The sequence below is a fragment of the Platalea leucorodia genome (assembly GCF_965183815.1).
Source record: "Platalea leucorodia genome assembly, chromosome: 23".
Lineage (NCBI taxonomy): Eukaryota > Metazoa > Chordata > Aves > Pelecaniformes > Threskiornithidae > Platalea > Platalea leucorodia.
Window position 1 is genome coordinate 1,597,851 of NC_138845.1, and position 22,976 is coordinate 1,620,826.

At 74.1% G+C, this 22,976-nt stretch overlaps 3 protein-coding genes across 4 annotated transcripts; 2 read left to right on the forward strand and 1 right to left on the reverse strand.

The window, feature by feature from the left end:
* The first annotated feature begins 1,437 nt into the window (after nt 1-1,437).
* On the forward strand, nt 1,438-4,896 carry PRKAG1 (protein kinase AMP-activated non-catalytic subunit gamma 1). Of its 2 annotated transcripts, XM_082332675.1 has the most exons (12): nt 1,438-1,517; nt 1,607-1,691; nt 2,212-2,315; nt 2,508-2,589; nt 2,667-2,725; nt 2,836-2,881; nt 3,010-3,064; nt 3,170-3,296; nt 3,622-3,787; nt 3,939-3,976; nt 4,089-4,235; nt 4,322-4,896. In XM_082332675.1, the coding sequence occupies exons 1-12, from the start codon at nt 1,512-1,514 to the stop codon at nt 4,418-4,420; spliced, it is 1,014 nt and encodes a 337-aa protein (XP_082188801.1). In that variant the 5' UTR covers nt 1,438-1,511; the 3' UTR covers nt 4,421-4,896. The 2 variants fall into 2 exon arrangements, with proteins under 2 accessions (XP_082188801.1, XP_082188802.1); XM_082332676.1 differs by lacking the exon at nt 4,322-4,896 and having other exon boundaries at nt 3,516-3,787; nt 4,089-4,191.
* Nucleotides 4,897-13,809: 8,913 nt separating this feature from the next.
* Nucleotides 13,810-15,623, reverse strand: WNT1 (Wnt family member 1; the record flags this gene model as incomplete). Its single annotated transcript, XM_082332673.1, has 4 exons — nt 13,810-14,298; nt 14,529-14,794; nt 15,010-15,263; nt 15,523-15,623. The coding sequence occupies 4 exons, from the start codon at nt 15,621-15,623 to the stop codon at nt 13,810-13,812; spliced, it is 1,110 nt and encodes a 369-aa protein (XP_082188799.1).
* A 2,758-nt stretch (nt 15,624-18,381) lies between these two features.
* ARF3 (ARF GTPase 3) lies at nt 18,382-22,087 on the forward strand. The gene is made up of 5 exons (XM_082332689.1): nt 18,382-18,446; nt 19,179-19,368; nt 19,475-19,585; nt 19,711-19,835; nt 21,103-22,087. Exons 2-5 carry the CDS (start codon nt 19,221-19,223, stop codon nt 21,262-21,264), a joined length of 546 nt encoding a protein of 181 aa, XP_082188815.1. The 5' UTR covers nt 18,382-18,446; nt 19,179-19,220; the 3' UTR covers nt 21,265-22,087.
* The last annotated feature ends 889 nt before the right edge of the window (nt 22,088-22,976 follow it).

Genomic DNA, 22,976 nt, shown 5'->3' on the forward strand with positions numbered 1-22,976 from the left:
GTTGTTTTTAAATGTGAGCCCCCCCCCACCCGTCCGGGCAGAGCCTCCTGCCCCCGGGGGGTCTGTCCCTCTCCCTTGGGCTCCAGGGGACGCGGCCCCCCCCCCCCGTCCCCCTCCTCCGGCCGGGGCTGCCGGCCCCTCGCCGGGCTCCCCGGGGAGAGGAGGGGGGCACGGGGGCGCCCCTGGCCTTGTCCCCCGCCCCGGGGGGGTCCCAGCCGTGCGACGTGCCAAGGTGCGAGGCGGGGACGGGGGCGGGGGGGGCCGGCCCCACTCCCCCCACACCGGGGGGGCTGGCGGGGACGGGTGGGGGTCCCCCCCGCAGCACCCAGGGCCGTCGGTGCGGGGGGGGGAAGGTTATTTATCTATTTATACCTTATATTGTATATATTAGATGGGGGGGGGGCTCTTTGTGCTCTGCTGGGCTGAGATTTGGGGTGCAGGGGCGAGGGGGGGCCGCGGCATTTTTAAAATCCCGATCTCCGAGGGGCTGGGGGGGGCTGGAGCCTCGGAGCGCGAAGCAGCGAGTGGGCATTACACCCCGGCCCCCCCAGCCCTGACCCCCCCCGGGGTCACCGCCTGCCCCCTGCCCTGGGGGGGTCCCCGGGGGTCCCCGGGGTCTCTGAACGCACAAACCTGGGCGTGGGGGGACCCTCCCGTCCCGGGGGGGGGGGGGGCGAAGGGGGTCGGTGCCCCCCCCCCCGCCCCGGTGTGGCGGGGGCAGCGCGGGGGGGGGCCGGGGCGATCTTTAAAGCTGCTTCTGCAACTCGTCAAAGCTGCAAAAAAAAAAGTTTAAGGTAAAAATGATTTAAAAAAAAAAAAAAAAAAAGAAAAGGAAAACAAAAAAAAAGACAAAAAAGCGAGAGTGGGGGTGGGGGATGAGAAAGTTTTAACAGAAAATATACGAGAAATTTAACTTTCAGAGCTGTACATAGCCGGGGCGTGTAGAAATCCCGTTTTTACCAATACCGAAACCACTGGATGTTATTTTAAAATAAAGCGCGTGAGAAGCCAGGCCGCCTGCCTGCCTGCCTGGGGGGGCTGGGGGGTCCTGGGGGGGTCCGGGGGGCTCTGGGGGGGCCCGGGGGCCGGGGGGGCGCGGGCCGGCCCTCCCAGCGGGGGGCACCGGGAGCCCGGGTCCTGGCACCGGGGGGTTCCCCCCCCCCCCGCCAACGTGTGTCTGTCCCCCCCGGGGGGGCTCGGCGGCCCCCAGGGTTGGGGTCCCCGACGTGGTGTCGTCCCCCGTCCCCCCCCCCCCCCCGGGGCTTGTGACCCCTCCCCAGGGGACCCCATGTCGTGTGTTCCCCCCCCCCGGGGACCCCATGTCGCCATGTCGTGTGTGTGTCGTTCCCCCCTCGGGGCCGCCGTGACCCGGCGGGAGGGGGAAAGGTCGCCCTACGGTCATGAGTCACGTGCGCCTGGCGCTTCCGGTCACGTGGGAGGTGCTGGCGGAAGCGGGTGCCAGGCGCCGGGCGGAAGTGGGGCGGTGGCGGCGGCGGGACGGACCGGGGGCCATGGAGGTTGGGGGGGACAGCGGGGCCGGGAGGGCGGGCACGGGGGGGAGCGGGGCCGGGGGCCGCGGCCCGAGCCGACCCACGTCTGTCCGCAGGATCCCGGCTCCGGTCCCGGTCCCGGTCCCGGTCCCGGTCCGGCTGCAGAGAGCCCGGCGGAGCCGAACGCCCCGGGGCTGGAAGGTGATAGCGGGGGTGCCTGGGGGGCACGGGGGGGGCCGGGAGGTGCCGGCTGTCCCGGGGTCTGCGACGGCCTTGGGGGTCCCTGTCCTGGGGGCTGGAGGGTCCCGGGGCACCGGGGGGGGGGGGGGCCGGGGTTTGGGGGGTCCCGGGGTTCGGGATGTCCCGGGGCGCTGGGGTTTGGGGTGTCCCGAGGGTCCGGGGGGGGGGGGTCCGGGGTTTGGGGGGTCCCGGGCTTTGAGGGGTCCCAGAGCCCTGAGATGGGTGGCCCAGGGTCTGGGGGGTCCTGGAGTTTGGGGGGTCCCGTGGTTTGGGGCGTCCTGGAGCCCTGAGGTGGGTGTCCCGGGGTTTGGGGGGTCCCAGGGCCCAGGGTTTGGGTGCCTCGGGGTCTGGGGTGTTCCAGGGCCCTGGGGCGGGGGGTCCTGGGGTTTGGGGTGTCCCAGGTTCCGGGGGGTCCTGGGGTTTGGGGGGCTCTGGGGCGTCTCCTCGCTGCCGGCAGGCGCCTCACGCTGCCCGTCCCCAGCGGGGCCCCACCACGGCCCCTACACCACCTTCATGAAGTCCCACCGCTGCTACGACCTGATCCCCACCAGCTCCAAGCTGGTCGTCTTCGACACTTCCCTGCAGGTGGGCGGGGGGCCGGGCTGGAGCCCGGGGGCGCGACGGGGGCCAGGAGGCCGGTTTGGGGCTGGGGGCCGGTCTCAGGGCTGCTCGCCCGCCGTGTAACGGTCTTGCGGAGGGACGTGGGCTGCAGGGCGTCCCCGCTGCCCCGGGGGTGCCCCGTCCCTCCCGTGACGTCCCCCGCCTCCCCGGCCGCAGGTGAAGAAGGCTTTCTTTGCGCTGGTCACCAACGGCGTGCGGGCCGCCCCGCTGTGGGACAGCAAGAAGCAAAGCTTCGTGGGTGAGCGAGCGCGACGAGGGGTCCCGGGGGGCGGCGGGGGGCTGGCGGGACCCCGCTCACCCCGCCCGTCCCCTCAGGCATGCTGACCATCACCGACTTCATCAACATCCTGCACCGCTACTACAAGTCGCCCATGGTAAGGACCGGGGCGCCTGCGCGGGGTCGTCCCCGCGGGGAACCGGGCTCTGGCCTCTGCCCGCTTCACGCGTGGCCGCGGTTGATCCCGGTTTCTCTCCTCGCGCCCAGGTGCAGATCTACGAGCTGGAGGAGCACAAAATAGAGACGTGGAGAGGTGAGAGAGATCGCTGCCGCCTGCCTCCCGCCCTCCGCGGACCCGCCTGGGCGGCCCGGAGCCCCACGGCTCTGCACCGTGCCTGCCCGCGGCGCTGCCGGTCCCCTCAGCGTCTCCTTTCCCCGCAGAGCTCTACCTGCAAGACTCCTTCAAGCCGCTTGTCTGCATCTCCCCCAACGCCAGGTACGCCTGTGCTGCGGGGAGGGGGCACGGCTGGCGGCGGCGCCCTCGGGTGCGAGGCCGGGGTCCGGGCGAGCCACGATTCCCCCTCTCCCTTCTGCCCCGCAGCCTCTTTGACGCCGTCTCCTCCCTGATCCGCAACAAGATCCACCGCTTGCCCGTCATCGACCCCGACTCGGGGAACACGCTCTACATCCTCACCCACAAGCGCATCCTCAAGTTCCTCAAACTCTTTGTAAGTCCCGTCCCTGCCCCGCGGCGGCGGCGGGGGCCGCCCTGAGACGAGCTCGGCCCAGGCTGTGCCAGGTACCGCCGGCTCCGGGGCGCGGGGGTGGGTGCAGCTTTGGTGCCTCGCGGCGTATGGTGGGTGCTGGGGGGTCCCCGGGACACCGCGTGGGCTCCGGGGTCCCCCAGGCCCCGCTCCGCACCCAGCGCTCTCTGCTTTCACTCCTAGGACCGCGGCCCAGGCCCCCCACAAGCCGGAGCCGGCAGCACCGCGGGGCCTGGGGCGCGGCAGGCCGAGCCAGCGTCAGCGCTGTCCCCCTCCCCGTCCCCTGCAGATAGCAGAGGTCCCAAAGCCCGAGTTCATGGCCAAGACGCTGGAGGAGCTGCAGATCGGCACCTACAGCAACATCGCCATGGTGCGGACCAGCACCCCCATCTACGTGGCGCTGGGCATCTTCGTGCAGCACCGCGTGTCCGCTCTGCCGGTCGTCGATGATTCGGGTAAGGACGGGGCCCGGCGCGGGGCACAGCGCGTGCTGGCTGTCCCCAAACCGCCGGCTCAGGGTCCACGTCCCCTCCGGTGTGCCGGGACCGGCCATACGGAAGCCCAGCGCCACGGGCGCCTCTCACAGCTCGCTCTTTCCCTCCCTAGGGCGGGTGGTGGATATCTACTCCAAATTCGATGTTATTGTGAGTACTGGGGGGGCTGCAGAGGTGGGGAGGGGGCAAAGCCTGGGCTGGGGGGGGACCGCGGGGCAGTGGGGTGGCCCCGCTGTGTCCCCAACGCCTCTCCCTGCCCCAGAACCTGGCGGCCGAGAAGACCTACAACAACCTGGACGTGACGGTGACGCGGGCGCTGCAGCACCGCTCCCACTACTTCGAGGGCGTCCTCAAGTGTTACAAGCACGAGACGCTGGAAACCATCATCAACCGCCTGGTAGAGGCCGAGGTAACTCGTCCCCGGGGCGCCGGTGACGGCCGGGGGGGGCCGGGGTCCCCGCGCCGGCCTCAGCCCCTCCCTGTCCCCCCCGCCAGGTTCACCGGCTGGTGGTGGTGGACGAGAGCGACGTGGTCAAGGGGATCGTCTCCCTCTCGGACATCCTGCAAGCCCTGGTCCTCCCGCAGGGCCCCTGAGGCGGCGAGGGGGGGAGATTCAGCCCCTCCCGGTGCCCCCACCCTGCCTCTCCTGCCACGCCGCGTCCCCCCGGGCCGGCGGGGACCCCACTCACCAGCAGTGTCCAGCAATAAGCTCCAGCCGCGGGGCAGCCCCACGCCGCCCCAGCCCTTCCCGGGGCGGGGAGAGCCCGCGGCTCCCCCCACGCTGCGCCCCAGGGCCGCGATGGCCGGGCGGCGGGTGCTGGGGGCAGCCCCCGACCCCCCCGGGGTGCAAGGCCAGGTTCAGCCACCTCCAGGCCAGGGCCGTCCCCTCTGCGGCCCCTCGTCCCCCGTCGCGGGGTTTCGCCGAGTTTGGTTTTAGTCGCCCTCCTTCAGCTCCGTCCGGCCCGGGGCTGCCCCCCCCGCCCCACCGCGCTCCCCGCCGGGCTGCGTCCGCGCCCGCCACCGCTTCGTGTGTGCAGAGAAACCGCGAATAAACACAGACCTGGCACGGACCCGGCCTCGCTGCGCGGCGCTCGGGGGCACCGGCCGCCGGTGCCGAGGGAGGGGGTGCCCGGAGAGGGGGTTCGCCCCCCCCCCCGCGGGACAGGGGGAATCTGCTGAGCTCGCCCAGCCCCTAAATCCCTGTTTGTTCCGCTTGTGGCTTTTCTAAAAGGCCGGGACTGGGGACGGGACAGGGACGGGGACCCGGCGGGACACGGGGACCCTCCTGGTGGTGGCCACGGTGAGCGGGGGGTGTCGGGGCAGGGGCTGGAGGGCAGCACGGGGGGTGCTGGGGTCCCCGGTGGGTGCTGGCGGGGGTCACCGGCTGCGCGGAGGCCTGGGTTCGCTGCCGGTGCCGCTCGGGGGAGGCGTGAGGCCCGGCCGTGCTGAGCGTGGCACATTCCCGGCCGGGGGGGAGGCCGAGACGCGGCCCCCGCCACCACCAGCTCCCGCCAGCGCTGGGGTCCGGCACGGGCTCCGGCGCAGCGGTGCGAGGTGAGAGCCGGGGACGGGTGCCCATGGGGCTGGGGGGAGTCTGGGGGGGCCCGGTGCCATACCGGGGGCTGGTGCCGGTGCCGGTGCCGTTGCCATGCCGCCGCCGAGGGTTGCTAAGCTCCGCTCGGAGCCCGCGTGGGCTGCAGCGCTCGGTGCCAAACCCGGCATCGCTTCGCTTTGTCGCAGGGGGGGAAGGGATCCCGGGGGGGGGGGGGGCACCCCCGGGACGGCCGGCGGGGTCCCTGCGGTGTGCCGGGCTCCCGGCCGCCGGGTGCCCTCCGGCCTGGCGGTGCCACCGGGCAGGGCGCGGGGGTCCCCGGGGGTGCACGTGCGGCGGTGGCTGCGTGCGTGTGCGGGCGGGCGCGTGGCTCCACCGAGGCTCCGGCGAGCGCGTGGCTGCGGGGCCCCCCCCGGCCGCCGGCGGCGGGGACCCCCCGGTCCCCCGGTGCCATGCTGGGGGGTCCGGAGCGGGGCGCGGGGCGCCTGCGGATCTGCGAGCGGACCAAGCTGCTGCTGGTGGAGATCGACACGGTGGCGTGTTGCAGCCCAACCGCCGGCATGGCCGCGGGGTGCCGGCCCGCGCCCCCCTGGACCTACCGCCGCATCGCCGGGGAGTACGCGTGAGTGGGGCCGGGCGGGGTGGGGGGTCCGTCCCCAGCCCTCGCGCCCCTCACGCCCCCCTCTCTCTCTTGCAGGTACCTGGAGAAGCGCTTCGTGGCGGAGCTGGCCCCCCCCTGGCCCCCGGCGCCCCCCGCTCCCCCCTGCCGCCCGCAGGACTTCGCCACCGCGGCCCCCCCGGGGCGCCAGAGCCGGGCACCCCCCGCCCGCTGCCCCCCGGGGCAGCCCGAGGGGACGGGGGACAGCGGACCCCGGGGCCGGCACCCCCCGTCCGCGCCCCGTCCCCCGCTGCCGGGGGGCAGGCCGGGCCCCCCCAGCTACGAGGCCCACATGCGGCGGGTGCAGGCGGCCCACGCTCGCCGCGGGGGGCCGCCCCCCTACATCTCGCCCCCCGCCTACGACGCTCCCCACCGCACCCTGCAGCTCCGGCCCCCCCGGGGAGCGCGCAGCCCCCCGCCGGCACCCCGGGGCCGCAGGGCTGTGCCGCGGGGCTGGAGCCACACGCTGCCCCGGGCGGCCACCGAGGCCGGGCACCGGCTGCCCCGCGGGATGCAGCCGTCCCCGGGGGGGCCCGGCACCCCCCGGCACAGCCAGACGCTGCCCCGGGCGGCGGCCGGCCGGGAGCGGGTGCTGGGGCGCGGCGGGGGCCGGCGGGGGACGGGGGGGCACGTCCTCATCGACGCCACCCGCGTGGTGGTCCGGGCCCAGTACGTCCCCCCGCCCCAGCGGCAGCAGGTCCGCTACGCCGGGGGGTCCCCGGGGCCCGCCGCCCCCCCGGGCGGCCCCCCCGCGGCTGCCCCCCCCCCAGCGGCCCCCTCGCCCCCCCGGGAGCCCCCCGGCAGCCCCCGCAGTCCCTGGCGGAGCCCGGGTGGCTGCGGGGGTCCCCGGGGCCGGCCCCCGCCGCGGCGGCCGGCGCTGTACGCCCAGGCGCTGCGCGAGGCCGTGTCCCGCATCCGGCGGCACACGGCGCCCGACTCCGACTCGGAGGCGGAGGGGGGCGCGGGGGGGGTCCCGGTGGCGGCACTGCCGCGACGCCCGCGCCTACAGCAGCAGCAGCAGCAGCCTGGAAAGCGTCGGCCCCCCCCCGGGGGCCGCCAGCCCCCCCCGCGCCTGAGGGGCGGGGCTTGGCGGGGCGTGGTGCCCCGGGGGCGGGGCTTGGCGGGGTGCGGTCCATACGGGGCGGAGCTTGGCGGGGTGTGGCCCTCGGGGGGCGGGGCTCGGGGCTGCGGTTCCCGCGGGCTGACCCCAATAAAGGCTGCGGGATCCCCCTGCGTCGCCTCCGCCCCTTGTGTGTGCGCGGCGAGGGGGGGCCCGGGGCCCCCCACCCCCCCACCCCAGCCCCCCCCGGGGTCAGTCGGAGGCCCCGGGCGTCCCGGCGGGCACCGCGGCGCGTCACGGCGCGGGTGGGACGCGCCGGCCACCCCCCCCACCCCGGGTCCCCCGTAATGAGTAGGTGAGCGCAGCGGCGCTGGCCCGCGGCCACCGGCCCCACGTCACGGCCGGGGGGGGACCCCGGGTGAGTCACCGGGGGGGACCGTCCCCCCCGACGGCCGCCACCTCTTAGTCATGGTGCGGGGGGGGGGGGAGGATCCCCGCGGCCAGAGGAAACCGCACAAATAACGTGTCCAATTTGCACGTTATTTAAAACCGGCTCCTCCTCCGCCCCCCTGCGCGACCCTGTCATTATCCCGGTGACACCGGCCGGGAGGTCACGGCGCGGGGCAGCCAGCGCAGCGGGGGACCCAGGCGCCCGGGGCCTCCCGCGCCCCGGGGGTGCCGCTCGCGGGGCAGCCCCGCGGCCACGTCACCCCGTGCGTCCCCCGTCCTGGCGCGGGGCCTCAGGTGGCCGCACGGCACCGGGGTCCCGCGCCTGGGCCTGACCCGAGCCGCGCCGGCCACCTCAGCCACCGCGGCGCGGCTGCGGTCCTGCCCCGGCTGCCCCGGGGCCTGGCACGGCTCGGCATTGCCCGGCATGGCACGGTACGGTCTGGCACCGCTTGGCACAGCTCGGCACAGCCTGGCACGTCTTGGTACGACCCGGCACGGCTTGGCATGGCTCGGCACAGCTTGGTACAACCCGGCATAGCCTGGCACAGCTCAGCACAGTCTGGCACAGTTCGGCACAGCCAGGCATGGCTTGGCATGGCACAACGCAGCCTGGCACGGCTCGGCACAGCCCAGCAAAGCCTGGACTAGCCCGGAACAGCTCAGCACAGCTTGGCAGAGCCCAGAACAGCTCGGCACAGCCCAGAACAGCTCGGCACAGCCTAGAACAGCTCGGCACGGCTCAGCACAGCCTGGGCCAGCTCGGCACAGCTCGGCACAGCATGGCACAGCTCGGCATGGCTCAGCACAGCCTGGCACAGCTTGGCACAGCCTGGCACAGCTCGGCACAGCCCAGCACAGCCTGGCACAGCTCAGTACAGCCCAGCACGGCTCAGCACAGCCTGTATCGGCTCGGCACAGCCTGGCACAGCTCGGCACAGCCCAGCACAGCCTGGCACAGCCTGGCACAGCTCAGTACAGCCCAGCACGGCTCAGCACAGCCTGGCACAGCTCGGCACAGCCTGGCACAGCTCGGCATGACCCAGCATGGCTCCGCGCAGCCTGTATCAGCTTGGTGCCACACAGCACGGCTCAGCACAGCCCAGCCCAGCTCGGCACAGCCCAGCACGGCTCGGCACGGCTCTGCATGGCTTGGCACGGCTCTGCATGGCTCAGCACGGCTCGGCACGGCTCGGCATGGCTCGGCACGGCTTGGCACGGCTCAGCATGGCTCGGCACAGCTCTGCATGGCTCAGCACAGCTCGGCATGGCTCGGCACGGCTCGGCACAGCTCTGCATGGCTCGGCACAGCTCGGCACGGCTTGGCACGGCTCGGCATGGCTCAGCATGGCTCAGCACAGCTCTGCATGGCTCAGCACAGCTCGGCGCGGCTTGGCACGGCTCGGCACGGCTCAGCATGGCTCGGCACGGCTCGGCACGGCCGGGCAGGCTGCCCGGCGTGGCGCAGGGCGGCCCAGACGCGGGGGAAGCGGCGCGGCCCTCTGCGGGCTCCGCTCCTGCCCAAACCCCTCCCGGCCCCGCCGGGAAAAATCACCCTCTAATTCGGGCTGCGCTGGCGCCAGCGCCGCCCCCCGCCGCCCCCCGAAACCGGGCTCCCCGCGGGGGGGGCGCAGCCGCGGGAGGGGCCCGCGCGTGGGAGCGGGGGGTCCCGTCCGCTACCGGTGGCACCGGACCGGGGCGCGGTCCCGCCCGTGGTCGCCAGGTGTCACCGCGCCGCCGGTGACCGGGGGCCCCGGGGGTCCCGGGGCGGGGGGGGCCCTGCCCTCAGCATCGCCCTGCCCGCCCGGTGCCAGCGGGGCCGGTGTCCCCAGAGCCACGCGTGTCCCCGGTGCTGGCGGCGTCCCCGGGAGCCGCGGTGCGGTGCCAGCCGTGTCCCCGGAGAGCCGTGGTCACCGTGCGCCGGTCCTGGCCGCGTCCCCAGAGCCGTGACCCACGTGTGCGGCTGGCATCGGCCACGCCACGACCCACGCGCGCCGGCAGCGCTGGCCGCGTCCCCACGGAGTGGTGGCTCTGGCGTGCACGTGGTGCCAGCCACACCACGGCCACACAGTGCCGGCCACGCCACGGCCACGCGGTGCCGGCCACGCCACGGCCCGGGACAGCAGCGTCCCACCTGCGCCCACTGCATCCCCACAGCCCGGTGGCCACCAGGTCATGGGCACAGTGGCCGTGCGGTGCTGGCCACGCCACGGCTCTGGACAGCCACATCCCACCTGCGCCCATTGCATCCTCGCAGCCCGGTGGCCACCAGGTCACGGGCACAGTGGCCATGCGGTGCCGGCCACGCCACGGCCCTGGACAGCCACATCCCACCTGCGCCCATTGCATCCTCGCAGCCCGGTGGCCACCAGGTCACGGGCACAGTGGCCGTGCGGTGCCGGCCACGCCACGGCCCTGGACAGCCACATCCCACCTGTGCCCATTGCATCCTCGCAGCCCGGTGGCCACCAGGTCACGGGCACAGTGGCCGTGCGGTGCCGGCCACGCCACGGCCCTGGACAGCCGCGTCCCACCTGCACCCACCGCGTCCCCGCAGCCCGGTGGCCACCAGGTCGCGGGCGCGGTGGCCACGCGGTGCAGGCCGTGGTGCCGGCTCTCCTAGGCCGCGCGCAGGAGCCGGCGGGAAGGGGGTGCGGTGAATGCGGCATTGTTGCGCGGGGTTGGAGTCACAGATAATTACCTCAATTAGTTACAATGGCAGAGTAATAAATACAGGCTTAGCGGCTCCTTCCCCACTGCGGCTTCTCAGATTAATCCAGCCCGGGCGAGCGGAGCTGAAAGGAGTGATGGACAATTCATTAAACTCGCCGAATGCCGCACAAGGCACCCGTGAAGGCCGGCGTTAGCCCCCGGCGGCTCCGGCTTTGTCCCTAATTGTTCGTCTCGGGCATTGGTCACCTATCGGGGAGTGGGTGACGGCGACGGTCCCCCCGGGGCTGGCATGCCCGGGGATTAGAGGCCAGCCCTGCCACGGTTGCTGGGCGCGCTGGCCCCGCGCCGGAGGAATGTGGCGGCCGGGGGGGGCGGCCGGACAAGCCGGGCGCTGGCGGGACGCGGGCCCACGCCGACCGGAGGCGAGGGGAGCCGGGACGGGGCTGCGCCGCTGCCGGCGGTTAACGGGGCACGGGATGGGGACGGGATGGGGACGGTCCCGCAGGCGGGCTGCTGCCACCGGCCAGCCGATGGCTCTGTCCCCATGTCCTGCACCTCTGGGCACTGTCCCGTCCTTCTGTCCTGCGCCTCTGGGAGTGACACTGTCCCCCTGTCCTGCACCTCTGGAAACAACCCTGTCCTTCTGTCCTGCACTTCTGTGTGCCATCCTGTCCCTCTGTCCTGAAACTTTGGGCACTGTCCCATCCCTCTGTCCTGCACCTGTGGGCACTGTCCTGTCCTTCTGTCCTGCACTTCTGGGAATGACACCGTCCCTCTGTCCTGCACCTCTGTGTGCTGTCCTGTCCTTCTGTCCTGAAACTTTGGGCACTGTCCCATCCTTCTGTCCTGCACCTCTGGCAGTGACACTGTCCCCCTGTCCTGCACTTCTGTGTGCCATCCTGTCCTTCTGTCCTGAAACCTTGGGCACTGTCCTGTCCTTCTGTCCTGCACCTCTGGGCATGGCTCTGTCCTTCTGTCCCGCACCCCTGGGAATGACACCGTCCCTCTGTCCCGCCCATCTGTGTGCTGCCCTGTCCCTCTGTCCTGAAACCTTGGGCATGGCTCTGTCCCTCTGTCCTGCACCTGTGGGCACTGTCCTGTCCTTCTGTCCTGAAACCTTGGGCATGGCTCTGTCCTTCTGTCCTGCACCTGTGGGCACTGTCCCATCCTTCTGTCCTGCACCTCTGGGAAGGACACCGTCCCTCTGTCCCGCCCGTCTGTGTGCCATCCTGTCCTTCTGTCCTGAAACCTTGGGCACTGTCCCATCCCTCTGTCTGGCATCTCTGGGCATGGCTCTGTCCCTCTGTCCTGCACCTCTGGGCATGGCTCTGTCCTTCTGTCCTGCACCTTTGGGATGACAGCGTCCCTCTGTCCCGCCCGCCTGTGTGCTGTCCTGTCCCTCTGTCCCGCGCCCCTGGGCAGAGCCCCCCCGCGCCCCGGCCCTGCCGGGAGCCCAGCCTGCAGCAGGCCCCGCTTGCGGCCGCCATCCAGCTGTTACCCGGCTTCCCAGATGTGACGGCCGGCGCGGGGCGGGACCGCCTGTCCCTGTCCCTGTCCCTGTCCCTGTCCCTGCGCCGGCCCCGCCGCTGCGACAGCAGCTATTTCCAGCGCCCGGGCGTATTTGTACAAGCCGGGGAGGTCTGCACCCTGCAGCCGGGCGCCCGCCCTGCGCCCGGGGTGCCCCTGCCCGCCCGGGGGTCGCGGCTGCCCGAGGTGCCCGGCGGTCACCGGCGCGCAGGAAAAGCTGAGTAACAGAGGTGACTTATAAGAATGTCATTATCTATATTCCTGACTCGCTACCGCAGGAAAACAGGCTATTTTCATGCCCTGTGCGTGTGCAGAATTTAGCAGGCAGATAACTCCCGGCAGGCGGGAGATGCTCGGAGGGTTATTTCGGGCTGTGTTCCTTTCCAGACGTTCTTTCTCGCATTTCTTTATTTTATTGCACCACGCCAGGCTGTGTTTTTACCTTGGCACGGACAGCGGGGGCCCCCGGGGTTTTTTCTCCCCCCCTCCTCTGGGTCTAAACATCAACTTTTCCACTATCGGCTCCGGGGATATTTCGGGCGGCGGCAGCGTCATCCCGCAGCCTTTGATGCCGCGGATCCCCAGGGGCCCCGCGAGGTTCCCGGCTCCGGCCGCGGGGCAGCCCAGGCTGTGGGGACCCCCGCCGCGGGCGGGTGCTGACGGGAGCGGGGGTCCCCGGGCAGGGACGGCTCCCTGCCCGCTCCCCGTGGCTGGATGTCACCGCGGCCCCGTGGTTCGGCCCGTGCCGGACACGGGGACGGGGGTTGCAGCCCGTCGCCTCGCTACGGTGCAGTGGGTGCATGCCCACCCTGGGGGGATGCCTGTCCTGGGGGGATGCCTGTCCCGGGGGGATGCCCACCCCGATGGGATGCCCGTCCCAGCGGGATACCTGTCCCGGAGGGATGCCCTTCCCGGGGTGCCCGTCCTGGGGCTACGCCCACCCTGTGGGCGCTTATCCCAGGGGGACCCCATCCCGGGGGGACGCCCGTGCCGGCGGGGCAGAGCTGCGCCCCACCTTTGCCGCGGCCTTTCTCCGGCTGCGGCCAGACCCCACGCACGGGTGAGCGGCCGCGTGTGGGGCCAGTGGCCGATCCCGGCCCCCCCCGGTCCCGGTAACCTCGGTGCCCTCCCCGGCCCCCCTCCTCCCCCGGAGCCGAGGGGAGCCGTCAGCCCCGGCCGGGAGCGGTGATGGACGATGCTCATTCCCTGTCTGCCGTCTTGTACCTCCCGTGGCCGCTCCCAACGCCCGGCCCCGGCGGCACCAGCTCTGCCGCCCCGGCAAATTCCAGCGCCGGGGATGCCGCAGCCCAGGTGCCATGGTGATGGGCGCCTCGGCCATGGGGATGGACGCCCCGGCCGGCAGCGGCGGCAGGGACGGCTGGGCTGGAGACGGGCACGGCGGGAGAAAGAAGGGGGTCTGCGGGGAGGGGGTGAGGGAGGGGAGGGCAGGGGAAAGGAGAAGGATGGACAGACGGACGGCTGGAGGGGCTGATGGACGCAGAACGGGGAGGTGAGTGGATGGAGAGGGGACGGACGGATGGACGGGGTGGGTGGACGTGGGCAGCGCTCTGGGGGACGTCGCTCCCCCCGCAGCTCGTCCCCTCCCTCCCTCAGCCCCCAGAAACGAATCGGGGCAGGACTGATAAAAATATATCCTTTATTCTTCTCTAAAGGCTATCAGTGAAACCTGTAACAAAGCATTATTATTATTAATTATTATTAATTATTATTATCTTTAATTATAAAAAACAGGGCCTGGGGCCAGCGAAGCGCGGGGCGGGGGGCGGCATCAAACCGCCCGCAATAAATATTTTATTTACAGCGAGGAGGGGACCCCGCAGAGCCGGGGCGGCCGAGGGGCGGCCGGGAAGGTGCGTGGCACCGAGCGCACCCAGGCCGGCTGCCGGCCTCGGGGCGGCCGCTCTGCCCGGGACAGGACCCGGGGCGGGGGGTTCCCCAGGGCGCAGCCACACGCGCACCCGTGGGCGCCTTCAATCCAGCCGGGCACCCGTCATGGGGGGTGGCGCAGACCCCCTCCGGGGCTGGGCAGCGTGCTCCCCGGGGGCTCACAGGCACTCGTGCAGCACCTGCGTGTTGGTGCAGTTCAGGCAGCTGACGTGGCAGCACCAGTGGAAGGTGCAGTTGCAGCGCTCGGTGACGCGCTGGGTGCGCGTGCGGTACCCGCGCCCGCAGCACAGCAGCTCGCACCCATCCAGCCCCGGCGAGGAGCTGTTGCAGAAGCGCCCGGCCGTGCCCGCCGTCCCCGTCTTCCCGCTGTAGGTGCAGAAATTGGGTGACTTCTCGAAGTAGACGAGGTCGTGGGGCGAGGGGGGTTTGTGGGCCGGGTTCTCGGGCTCCAGGTGATGCAGCTCCACCCGTGACGCCCGGTTGCTGCCCTTGTTGCCGTAGATGACGCGGGAGGCGCCGTCGAAGCGATCCTTCAGGACGTCGCCCACGGCGCGGAAGGTGGGCAGCCGCATCCAGCACGTGCGGACGGTGCAGGAGCCCGACATGCCGTGGCACTTGCACTCCTGGCGCATCTCCGAGAAGACCGTCTGCGAGGGGGGGATGCGGGGCACCGTGAGCAGCCGGGGACCCCCGGGGACCGCCGTGCTCCCGCGCCCCGCTTCCCCGCGGCATTACATCACGCTTAGCCTGCCCAAAGCCAGGCGGGAACCCCCTCGCCGACGGTTCCCACCCCACGCACGGGGACAGGCTGGGGGTCTCTGGGGCCGTGCCCATCCCCGTCCCCCCCGGCGCTGCCCGCGGCCCCTCCTGCCCTCACCATGCGCCCGGCCTCGTTGTTGTGCAGGTTCATGAGGAAGCGCAGGTCGCGGCCCTTCTCGCTGGAGTCCACAAACTCCCTCCCGAAGAGGCGCCCGAAGTCGATGTTGTCACTGCAGCCCCCCCAGTGCCAGTCGGGCCCCCCGGGGCCGCGGCGCCGGTAGTCGCAGGTGCAGGACTCGATGGAGCCCTCCGAGCAGGAGCGGGCCACCGAGTGCGTCACGCCGGCGCTGGTGATGGCGAAGATGAACGCAGTCTCCCGGCAGCCTGCGGAGGGGAGCGGGGCCTCAGGGTGCTGCTGGGGACGGGGAGGGGGCACCCGCCGGCACCCCCAACCCGCAGCCATGACGGGCTGGTGATGGGCCGGGGGCCGGTGATGCCCCGCGGCGAACCAGGGGTGCTTTGCCAAGCATCCCGGCTCGGGGTGCCGCGGAGGGGGTCCGGGGAGCCCCGCGCCGCCTCCCGCCGCCCCGCGGCCTCACCCCGGTTGACGATTTTGCCGAAGATGTTGGGGCCCTGGGAGGTGGGGCAGTTCCAGCGGCGGTTGCGGAACTGCCACTTGCACTCCTTGATGGCGGTCTGGAGGCCGGAGCTGACGCTGTGCAGGATGCCGGGGTTCTGGCGGATCAGCTTGCGCTGCTTGCGGCTCAGCAGCTGCAGGCTGGGGTCCAGCACCAGCTGCACGTTCTTGGAGTCCGTCAGCAGGTTGGTGGACGAGGCCACGTTGATGATGCCCCTGCGGCACAGGCAGGGACGGCGATCACCCGGGAGGGGTCCCCGGCACCCCGCTCCCCACCTCACCCCCCGGGGGGCCCTGACCCGGCTCCTCTCCGCTGCCGGAGCATCCTCCTCCCCGGGCATCCCCTGCCACCGCCCCGCGTCCCCCCCGGGCGCACCTGCGCACCCCATCCCCGGGTACGGCGCAGCCGGTGCCAGCCCCGCTCCCCCCCCCCCGCCCCCGGTGCCGGTGCCGGTGCCGGTGCCGGCGGACTCACCACCACCGCCCGCTGTTGTTGACCGCCAGCGTGTTGGAGAGGGAGGAGAGGGCCAGAGCCCAGAGCGCCCGGAGCGCCAGCCCCAGCGCGGCGGCTCGCATGGCTCCGGCACCGGGAGGCCCCGGCAGAGTGCGCGGGCGAGCGGCCGCCGGGGTATTTATGGTGCCGCGGAGCCCCCGGCCCGGCCGCTACATCCACGCGTGTTTCCGGACGCGCGGGGCGCGGGCAGGGCGGGCGGCTCCGCTGAGGGCGGCCGCGGGGGGCCGCGGGGAGCGCCGGGCGGGCGGGCGGACCGGCACCGCCACCGGCACCGCCGCCGGCGCCGGCACCGGCACCGGGCTGCAGCCGCTGCCCGCGGCGCGGCGTCGGGAGCGCGGTGCCCGGCGCTCCCTGCCCGGTCCCCGGAGCGCGGCGTCGGGCGAACCGTGCGCGGTGGCCGGTGCCGGTGCTCGGCGGTCCGTACGCGGTACCCGGTGCCCGGTGCCGATGCTCGGCGGTCGGTGCACGGTCCCCGCCGGCTCCCCGGGGAGGCGGCTGGGCTGGACTCGGCTCGGCGCGGCGGGTGCGCAGCGCTCAGCACCCGGGAGCATCTTCCAGCCCCTTCCCTCTTATAGGGGCGGCGCGGAGGGTCCCCATGGGCCGGTCCCGCCGAGCGGGGCCTCCCCGCGCCCTCGCCCTAACAATGGGGAGCGGCGGAGCCGCCGCACCTCTCACGGGGCGGCCGGAGCGGCGGCGCCGGGCCTGTCCGTCACGGCCCGGATTAGCCCGGCGGGTGGCTGCGCCCCGGCCCCGAGCGCACAGAGCGGCCGGGGAGGGGGGGGACACCCGGCTGCCGCCCCCCGCCCTCCCCGCACACGCCTACCGGCACCGGCACCGGCGAGGGGAGGCCGGCACGGCCCGGGACAGCTCCCGGCGCAAGGAGGAGCGGGGTCCCGGAATAGCCCGGGCCGGGCCGGGCCAGCTCCGGGAGCGCGGGGGGAGCGGGGGCCGGGGACAGCCCGGGATCTCCCGGGACGGCCCGGGGCGCACGGGGGGGTGGAGTGCCGGGATCTCCCGGGACGGCCCGGGGCGCACGGGGGGGGCAGAGTCCCGGGACAGCCCGGGGCGCACGGGGGACCCCGGGACCGGGACCCCCGGCTTTGGGGGGGGAAGGGACGGGACGGGACGGGACGGGACGTGCAGCCCCCCGGGGCGCGGCACCGTCGGGGCTGCGCCGGTCGCCGGTGCCGGTCCGGAGCCCCCGGCCCCCTCTCCCGTCCCGGCGGCCGCCCGTACCGGTCCGTGCCCGGCGCGACGGGGCGGCCGCGTCCTCTGGCCGCTCGGGGCCGGGCCGGCTGCGGACGGGGCCCGACCACCGGCCCCGGGCCCCCCACGGACGTGTCCGTGGGCACCCACGGCGGGGGCAGCCCCGGGGCGCCGGGCTTGGGCCGGTACCGGGTGTCGGAGGGCGGGAGGGGTGGACCGGAGGGAGGGGGGGGGGGGGGAGGGGAAGGGCAGGGGGTGCCCGGGGCGGGGGGGCTGGCGTGCCCGTGGACGGGGCACGGTGGCGCGGGGCCGGTGCCGTGCCCGTGGGGACGGGGGTCTGTCCCTGCTGTCGCCTGCCCCGGGGAGGGGGGGGGTCGGGACCCCCCGGGGCCGGGGGGGCTGAGCCGAGCTGCGCCCCCCGTTGCGGCGGGGTAATCCCCCCGCGGCCGTTTCCCCGGACCAGTCATGCGGGGCCGGATTAGCCCCGCTCGCCCGTCACGGCCCGGGGCCGCCGCTCACGGTTTCAATTGAAGGACGGACAAAGCCCGGGGCGGCGGCGGGGGGGGGCTCGCACCGGGCACCCCCCCTCCCCCCTCCCCCGGCCGGGGTCCGCTCCAGGACGGCGCTCCCGCCCCCCCCGCCCCGGTTCCCGGCCGGGCCAGGCGGTGTCCGCGCCCTCGGGCCGCCGCCCCGTCGGGGCTCCCGGGGCTGAGGTCAGCGGCCGCGGGGAGGCCCCGGGGCGCGGCCGGGAGGGCCCTGCCCGGGGCCGTGCCACCAGCGGCGGGGCCCAAACACCCCCCCCGGCTCCGTCCCGGGACCCTCCCGGGGGTCCCCCGGCCTCCCCCGCTGCCCCCCGTCCCCTCCGCTGCCCCGGGGGGGGCGATGCTCGGTTCTCCCCCCCCGGCCCCGGGGCATCCGCGGGAGCGCGGAGAGGCTCCCGCAGCCGTCGGGGCGCCCGGTGCTACCGGTACCCCCGGGGCGGCCGCCTTTACCTGCCCGGGGCGGAGGGGGGGGCGGCGCGTCCCGTCCCGTCCCACCGCACCGAGCAGGGATGGACGGACGGACGGCGGGACGGACGGACGGCGGGACAGCCGGCCGGATCGACGGACGGGGAGCGGGGGGGGGGAACGGGGATGCCCCGCGCCCGCTGCCAGCCCCTGCCCGGTCCGGGAGCACCGGGACGGCCTCGGTACCGCACCGGGCCGGGGCGGGGGGAGCCACCCCGGGACCCCCGTGCGGTTATCGGGGTCCCGCCCCCCCCCCCGTGCGGTTATCGGGGTCCCGCCCCCCCCGTGCAGCCCGGGACCCCCCCCCCCGGTGCTCATACCGGGAGGGGGGGGGGCACCGGGACCGGGAGGGGGGGACACCGGGACCCCCCGCTCCCCTCCGCCCCCTCCCGCCGCCCCCTCCCGGTGCAGCCCCCCCCCGCCCCGCGCTGCTGCAGCCGCTGCCATGGAAACGGCTCGCGGCTCTCGCGAGCTCGGCGCCCCCCCCTCCCCCCCCCCGCGCTTTTCCCCGCGCGCCCCCCCGGGCCCGGTGCGGGGGGGGGGGGGGCGGGAAGCGGGGGTGGGGGGAACCGGGCGCTCTCGCGAGATCGGCGCGTTCGGGCCTCCGCTTCCGGCGGCGGGAGCGGTGCAGAGTCAGCTGCGGGCGGGGGGCGCCACCGGTACCGGCACCAGGTGCGGGGGGGGGGCCCGCACCGGGAGCGGGGGGGGGGGGCGGCACCGCAGCGGCGCGGGGGCTGCGGCGCGTTGTGGGGGTGCACGGTGCATCGGGGGTGCGGAGCACCGGGGCGGGGGGGGGCATCGCAACCGGGGGAGGGGGGGGGCGGGATGCGGTGCGGCGCGGCGGGGCGGGGGCGGGGGGCGATGCGGTGGGGGGGGGGCGGTGATTTGGGGGGGGCGCTGCAATCCGGGGAGGGGGGAGCGGTGCGTTGGAGGGGCGCAGTGCGGGGGGGGGGGGCGATGCGGTGCGGGGAGGGGGCGTTCAGGGAATTCGAGGGGCTGCGGGGGGGGCACCGGGGGCGGGCGGCAGCCCACGGGCGGGGGGAGCGCTGCGGGGGGGGGGGGGGGGCACGGGGGGGAGGCTGCGGGGCCGGGGGGGGCCGCGCAGGGGCGGGGGGGTGGGGGCTGTGCCCCCCCCCGAGGAGGGCTGGGACCCCTGCCTCAGTTTCCCCAGCGCAGAGCCCTGGCCTGGCCCCCTTGGGGGGGGGGGGGCACATCCCCAGCACGGCCCCCCCCCCCCCGAGAGGGGCGGCCTCCACGGCGCGCTGGCTCCCGGTGTCCCCCGAGCCCTGCATCCCCCCCAGGACAGGGGGGTCCCCGATCCCCACAGCACCCCCCCGGAGCCCCCCGCCCCCCCCGCTTCTGAGGGCCGCTCCCCGCCCCAGCGCCTGCCCCGTGCCCCCGCAGGATCCGGCCTCGCCTGCGGACGGAGCCAGCGCCGCCGTCACCATGGGCAACATCTTCGGGAACCTGCTGAAGAGCCTGATCGGGAAGAAGGAGATGCGGATCCTGATGGTGGGGCTGGACGCCGCCGGCAAGACCACCATCCTCTACAAGCTGAAGCTGGGGGAGATCGTCACCACCATCCCCACCATAGGTGTGCGGGGTGGGGGCGCGGGGGGGACCCCTCCCCGTCAGGGCTCCTCGGGAGGGGGCTCGCGGCCCCGCGTGCCTCAGTTTCCCTCTGTTGTCGCTCCCCGCAGGCTTCAACGTGGAGACGGTGGAGTACAAGAACATCAGCTTCACCGTGTGGGACGTGGGTGGGCAGGACAAGATCCGGCCCCTCTGGCGGCATTACTTCCAAAACACCCAGGGTAGGACCCCCCCCGGGCCGCGGGGCGGGGACGGGGCTCGCCGGGGCGCGGGGCGGCCGCGGGGCCGGCCGGATCCTGCGCGGATCCTGCGCTCCCAGCAGCGCCCGCTCGCTCGCTCTCCCCAGGGCTGATCTTCGTGGTGGACAGCAACGACCGGGAGCGGGTGAATGAGGCGCGGGAGGAGCTGATGCGGATGCTGGCGGAGGACGAGCTGCGGGACGCCGTCCTCCTCGTCTTCGCCAACAAGCAGGTGGGTCTGGGGGCGTCCCCGTGGCCGCGACCATCCCCGGGGCGTCGGGGCTGGTGTCTGGGTGCCTGTGGCAGGAGCGTGCCCGTCCCCGGGGCGTCGGGGCTGATATCTAACAACCCCCGTGGCAGGACCGTGCCCATGCCTGCGGCATCGAGGCTGGTGTCTAAGAGACCCCGTGGCAGGACCACGGCCGTCCCCGTGGCGTCGGGGCTGCCGTTAAACAGCCCCTGTGCTGGGGCTGTGCCCATCCCCGTGGCATCAGGGCTGGTCGTTAAAGCTCCCTCTGGCTGCACCGTGCCCGTCCCCGTGGCATCAGGGCTGGTGTCTCGCATCACCATGGCCGCCCCGTGCTCCTCCCCGCGGCATCAGGGCTGGTGGGCGTCGGGACTGCCGTCGGCCCCCGCGGCGGGATAGCGCCCATCCCCGCGGCGTCGGGACTGCCGTCGGCTCCCGTGACGGGATAGGGCCCATCCCCGCGGCGTCAGGACTGCCGTCGGCCCCCATGGCGGGATAGCGCCCGTCCTCCGCGGCGTCGGGACTGCCATCAGCCCCCACGACGGGATAGCGCCCATCCCCACGGCGTCGGGACTGCCGTCAGTCCCCGTGTCGGGATAGCGCCCATCCCTGTGGCGTCGGGACTGCCGTCGGCCCCCGTGGCGGGATAGTGCCCATCCCCGCGGCGTCGGGACTGCCATCGGCCCCCACGGTGGGATAGCGCCCATCCCCATGGCGTCAGGACTGCCGTCGGCCCCTGTGGCGGGATAGCACCCATCCCCATGGCGTCAGGACTGCCGTCGGCCCCCGTGGCGGGATAGCGCCCGTCCTCCGCGGCGTCGGGACTGCCATCAGCCCCCACGACGGGATAGCGCCCATCCCCACGGCGTCGGGACTGCCGTCAGTCCCCGTGTCGGGATAGCGCCCATCCCTGTGGCGTCGGGACTGCCGTCGGCCCCCGTGGCGGGATAGTGCCCATCCCCGCGGCGTCGGGACTGCCATCGGCCCCCACGGTGGGATAGCGCCCATCCCCATGGCGTCAGGACTGCCGTCGGCCCCTGTGGCGGGATAGCACCCATCCCCATGGCGTCAGGACTGCCGTCGGCCCCCGTGGCGGGATAGCGCCCATCCCCGCGGCGTCGGGACTGCCGTTGACCCCCGTGGCGGGATAGCGCCCATCCCCGCGGCGTCGGGACTGCCGTTGACCCCCGTGGCGGGATAGCGCCCATCCCCGCGGCGTCGGGGCCGGCGCGTGACGCCGTCTCTGCCCTAGGACCTGCCCAACGCCATGAACGCGGCGGAGATCACGGACAAGCTGGGGCTGCACTCCCTGCGCCACCGTAACTGGTACATCCAGGCCACCTGTGCCACCAGCGGGGACGGGCTCTACGAGGGCCTCGACTGGCTCGCCAACCAGCTCAAGAACAAGAAGTGAGCGGGCGGCCGCCGGCCCCGGCCCCCTCCCCGTGCCCCCGGACCTCCCCGGGGCCGAGCCAGGCCCCCCCCGGCCGCCCCCTCCCCGCCCCGGTTGGGTTTTGCTTTCTTCTGGCACCGGTTGCTGTGGGGTTTTTCGCCTTTTTTGGGGTCTCCTCGGTTCCCCTCGGATCTCGTGTGTGCGTGCGTGGAAATATAGCTATATATAACGTATCTGGGGGGCGGGGGCAGAGCCCCGGGGAGTGGGACGGGGGCTGGGGGCTGCCCTGCCCGGGGGGGGCCATGCCGGGGCACCCCGTCCCCGTGCATGTCCCCGCACCCCTCGCCTTCCTCTGGACCAAATGTGGGGGCAGCGGGGCCGCAGGGGGCATTTGGGACCACACACACCTCCCCCCCCCCCCCAGCACCCCCTCCCGGCCCCGCGTGCCCCCCGGGGGTCCCACACGTCCCCGGCCCCCCCATGTCACTTCGAGGCAGGTCTCCTCCCCGCAGCGCGACCCCCACGGTGGGAGGCACGGGGCTGCCGGGACCCCCGCGGTCCCCCCCCAGCCGTGCCCCCCGCCCTGCCCTGGCCGCCTGCACCCCAACCCCATGCCAGCATAGTGATTGTATGTCCCTGCCCCTGACGGACGGACGGATGGACGGACGGCCCCGTACTGTACCCCCCCCCTCGGCACCGTATTTATACCCCCGGTCTGTGCTTGGTGTGACGTGTCGCTGCGGCTCTGCCCCGTCCGGGGACGTGTGTACTCGCCCCCCCACCCCGCGCCTGAGACGGTGGGTGACCCCCGGCCCCCCCTTGGATATTAAACATGTTTTATGTAGCGCTGCCCCATGGCTCTTCTTCCGCAGCCCCCCGGCGCGGGGGTCCCGCGGAGGGGGGCGGTGATGGACAGCCCCGGGCCGCTTTTAATTAGAAAGAGCTTAGCGGGGCGAGGGGGGCTGGCGGGGGGGCGAGGGGGGCCCCCCTTCCCAGGCTCATCTTTAGGGGAATATTGGATGAAATGGTAAATCCCATTAGCGCTAATCCCAGCTGGGGCGTGGGGACGGTGCCAGCGCCGGGACGGGCGCGAGTGGGGCTCAGCCCCCCTGCGTCACCCCCCCACGGGCCGGGGGACCAGCTGAGTCCCGTCTGGGGCCAGCGCCGCGCTCCCCATCCCCGTGTCCCCTCTGCGTTGGTGGCTGTGGGGCTGTTGGCACCCAGGACCCCCCCGTGCCGGTGTCACCGAGCCGGGGCGCGGTGCTGGCTGCCCGGACACCTGGGTTCCTCCTGTGCCGGGGGGGCTGGAGCGGGGGTGACCGTTGTTCCCCGGTGGGCTGGGAGCCACGGAGCCGGCACCGGCACGTTCCCACCGGCCGGGCCGGGGGCTTTGTCTGGTGGGGGCCAGCCCGGCGCTGACCCGGTGGCCCTAATCCCATTAGCGCCCCGGCCCCCAGCCGCCAGCCCGGCTTCCCCACCGCTCGGCAACCGGGGCTGGTATGTGGGTGCACCGGTGGGGCCGGCGTGCCGATGCCGTCGTCCGGGAGCTGCACCGGGGCCTGCGCCACCACCACCGCCAACGGGGCCACCACCGCCGGCACCAGGGCCATCGCCGCCAGCACGGGGCGAGGGAACCGGGCTGCCCCCCGTGTGCCCCCCCCGAGCCGGGGCTGCTCCCCGTCTTCCCGGGGCCGGTGGCCCCCCGGCGCAGGGACGGGGGCTTTGGGGCAGGT

What these genes read in the sequence shown, in the direction of transcription:
- PRKAG1 (XM_082332675.1), top strand. An exon ending in CAAAATAGAGACGTGGAGAG is followed by an intron (nt 2,882 to 3,009) that starts GTGAGAGAGATC and finishes CTTTCCCCGCAG; the next exon opens with AGCTCTACCTGCAAGACTCC. An exon ending in ACCGCCTGGTAGAGGCCGAG is followed by an intron (nt 4,236 to 4,321) that starts GTAACTCGTCCC and finishes CCCCCCCGCCAG; the next exon opens with GTTCACCGGCTGGTGGTGGT.
- ARF3 (XM_082332689.1), top strand. Translation starts at nt 19,221, where the DNA reads ATGGGCAACATCTTCGGGAACCTGCTGAAGAGCCTGATCGGGAAGAAG. An exon ending in CACCACCATCCCCACCATAG is followed by an intron (nt 19,369 to 19,474) that starts GTGTGCGGGGTG and finishes CGCTCCCCGCAG; the next exon opens with GCTTCAACGTGGAGACGGTG. An exon ending in TTACTTCCAAAACACCCAGG is followed by an intron (nt 19,586 to 19,710) that starts GTAGGACCCCCC and finishes CGCTCTCCCCAG; the next exon opens with GGCTGATCTTCGTGGTGGAC.